The 1,132-nt window shown below is 55.0% G+C and overlaps 1 protein-coding gene across 1 annotated transcript in view; it reads left to right on the forward strand.

Annotated features, from left to right (window-relative positions):
• The first annotated feature begins 253 nt into the window (after positions 1 to 253).
• Positions 254 to 1,132, forward strand: part of LOC105814717 (melanoma-associated antigen B16-like) — a 1,483-nt gene continuing 604 nt past the window's right edge. The window contains exon 1 of the mRNA XM_012649793.1: positions 254 to 1,042. Coding sequence (XP_012505247.1) covers positions 254 to 1,042 — 789 coding nt within the window. The remainder of the gene's footprint in view (positions 1,043 to 1,132) is intronic.

A 1,132-nucleotide genomic window follows, 5' to 3' on the forward strand; every position in this document is an offset into this window, starting at 1 on the left:
TGCACCCTGAGGAGGATTGTCACTTCCTCCTTCAGGTTCCTGGGGGGCACAGAAACCAAGATGACAGGAGATCCGTAAGCCCTTATAACACTGTTGTCAGGAAAAGTCCATTGGCAACAGCTTCTATCAGAGCCACTGGAGTTGAGTTTAACATCTGAGGACGCTCACTCCTCCCTCTCTCTCTTAGGCAGTGACACTGCATTGTCCACCCTCCTCTGCTCACTCCTGCCTACTGCCACCAGCAAGAGACATCATGCCTAAGGATCAGGAGAGTCCGCAATGCAGACAGGATCAGCTCGTTCAGACCCAGAGCGAGACCCAGGGCCTGCAAAATGCCCAGGTGTCCAAGGCTGCGGAGGAGACCTCTGCCGCCTCCCCCAATCCTCTAATGCCAGGCAACGTGAAGGAGGCTCCTGCCGCTAAGGTGCTGAGCACTCCTGAGGGTCCTCGGGGTTTGTGCTCCTCTGCCATTGCTGTGGCAGCCACCTCATCAAGCCAACCTGATGAGGGCTCTAGTAGCGCAGAAGAGGAAGACAGTCCAAGCACCTCACAAGCTACAGCAGCCCCCGAGAATGTGCCCAGCGGTGATCTCGGTGAGAAAGTGGCTCTTTTGGTGAGTTTCATGCTGCTCAAATATCGAATGAAAGAGCCACTAACAAAGGCAGAGATATTGCCGATTGTCAAGGATGACGAAGACCACTTCCCTGAGATCCTCCTGAGAGCCTCTGAGCGCATGGAGATAGTCTTCGGCCTTGATGTGAAGGAAGTAGACCCCACCAGCCACCGCTATGGCCTCTTCATCAAGCTGGGCCTCACCTACGACGGGATGCTGAGTGTTGAAGAGGATGTGCCCAAGACCGGCCTCCTGATCCTGATCCTGGGTGCGATCTTCATGAAGGGCAACCGTGCCACTGAAGAGGAAGTCTGGGAAGTGCTGAATGTGATGGGGCTATATCCCGGGAGGAGGCACTTCCTCTTTGGAGAGCCCAGCGGGTTCATCGCCAAAGATTTGGTGAAGGAGGAGTACCTGGAGTACCGCCAGGTGCCCAACAGTGATCCTGCACAGTATGAATTCCTGTGGGGCCCAAGAGCCCACGCTGAAACCACAAAGATGAAAGTCCTGGAGTTTGTG

This window comes from Propithecus coquereli, unplaced genomic scaffold (genome assembly GCF_000956105.1).
Source record: "Propithecus coquereli isolate 6110/MARCELLA unplaced genomic scaffold, Pcoq_1.0 Scaffold303, whole genome shotgun sequence".
In the NCBI taxonomy this organism is placed as follows: domain Eukaryota; kingdom Metazoa; phylum Chordata; class Mammalia; order Primates; family Indriidae; genus Propithecus; species Propithecus coquereli.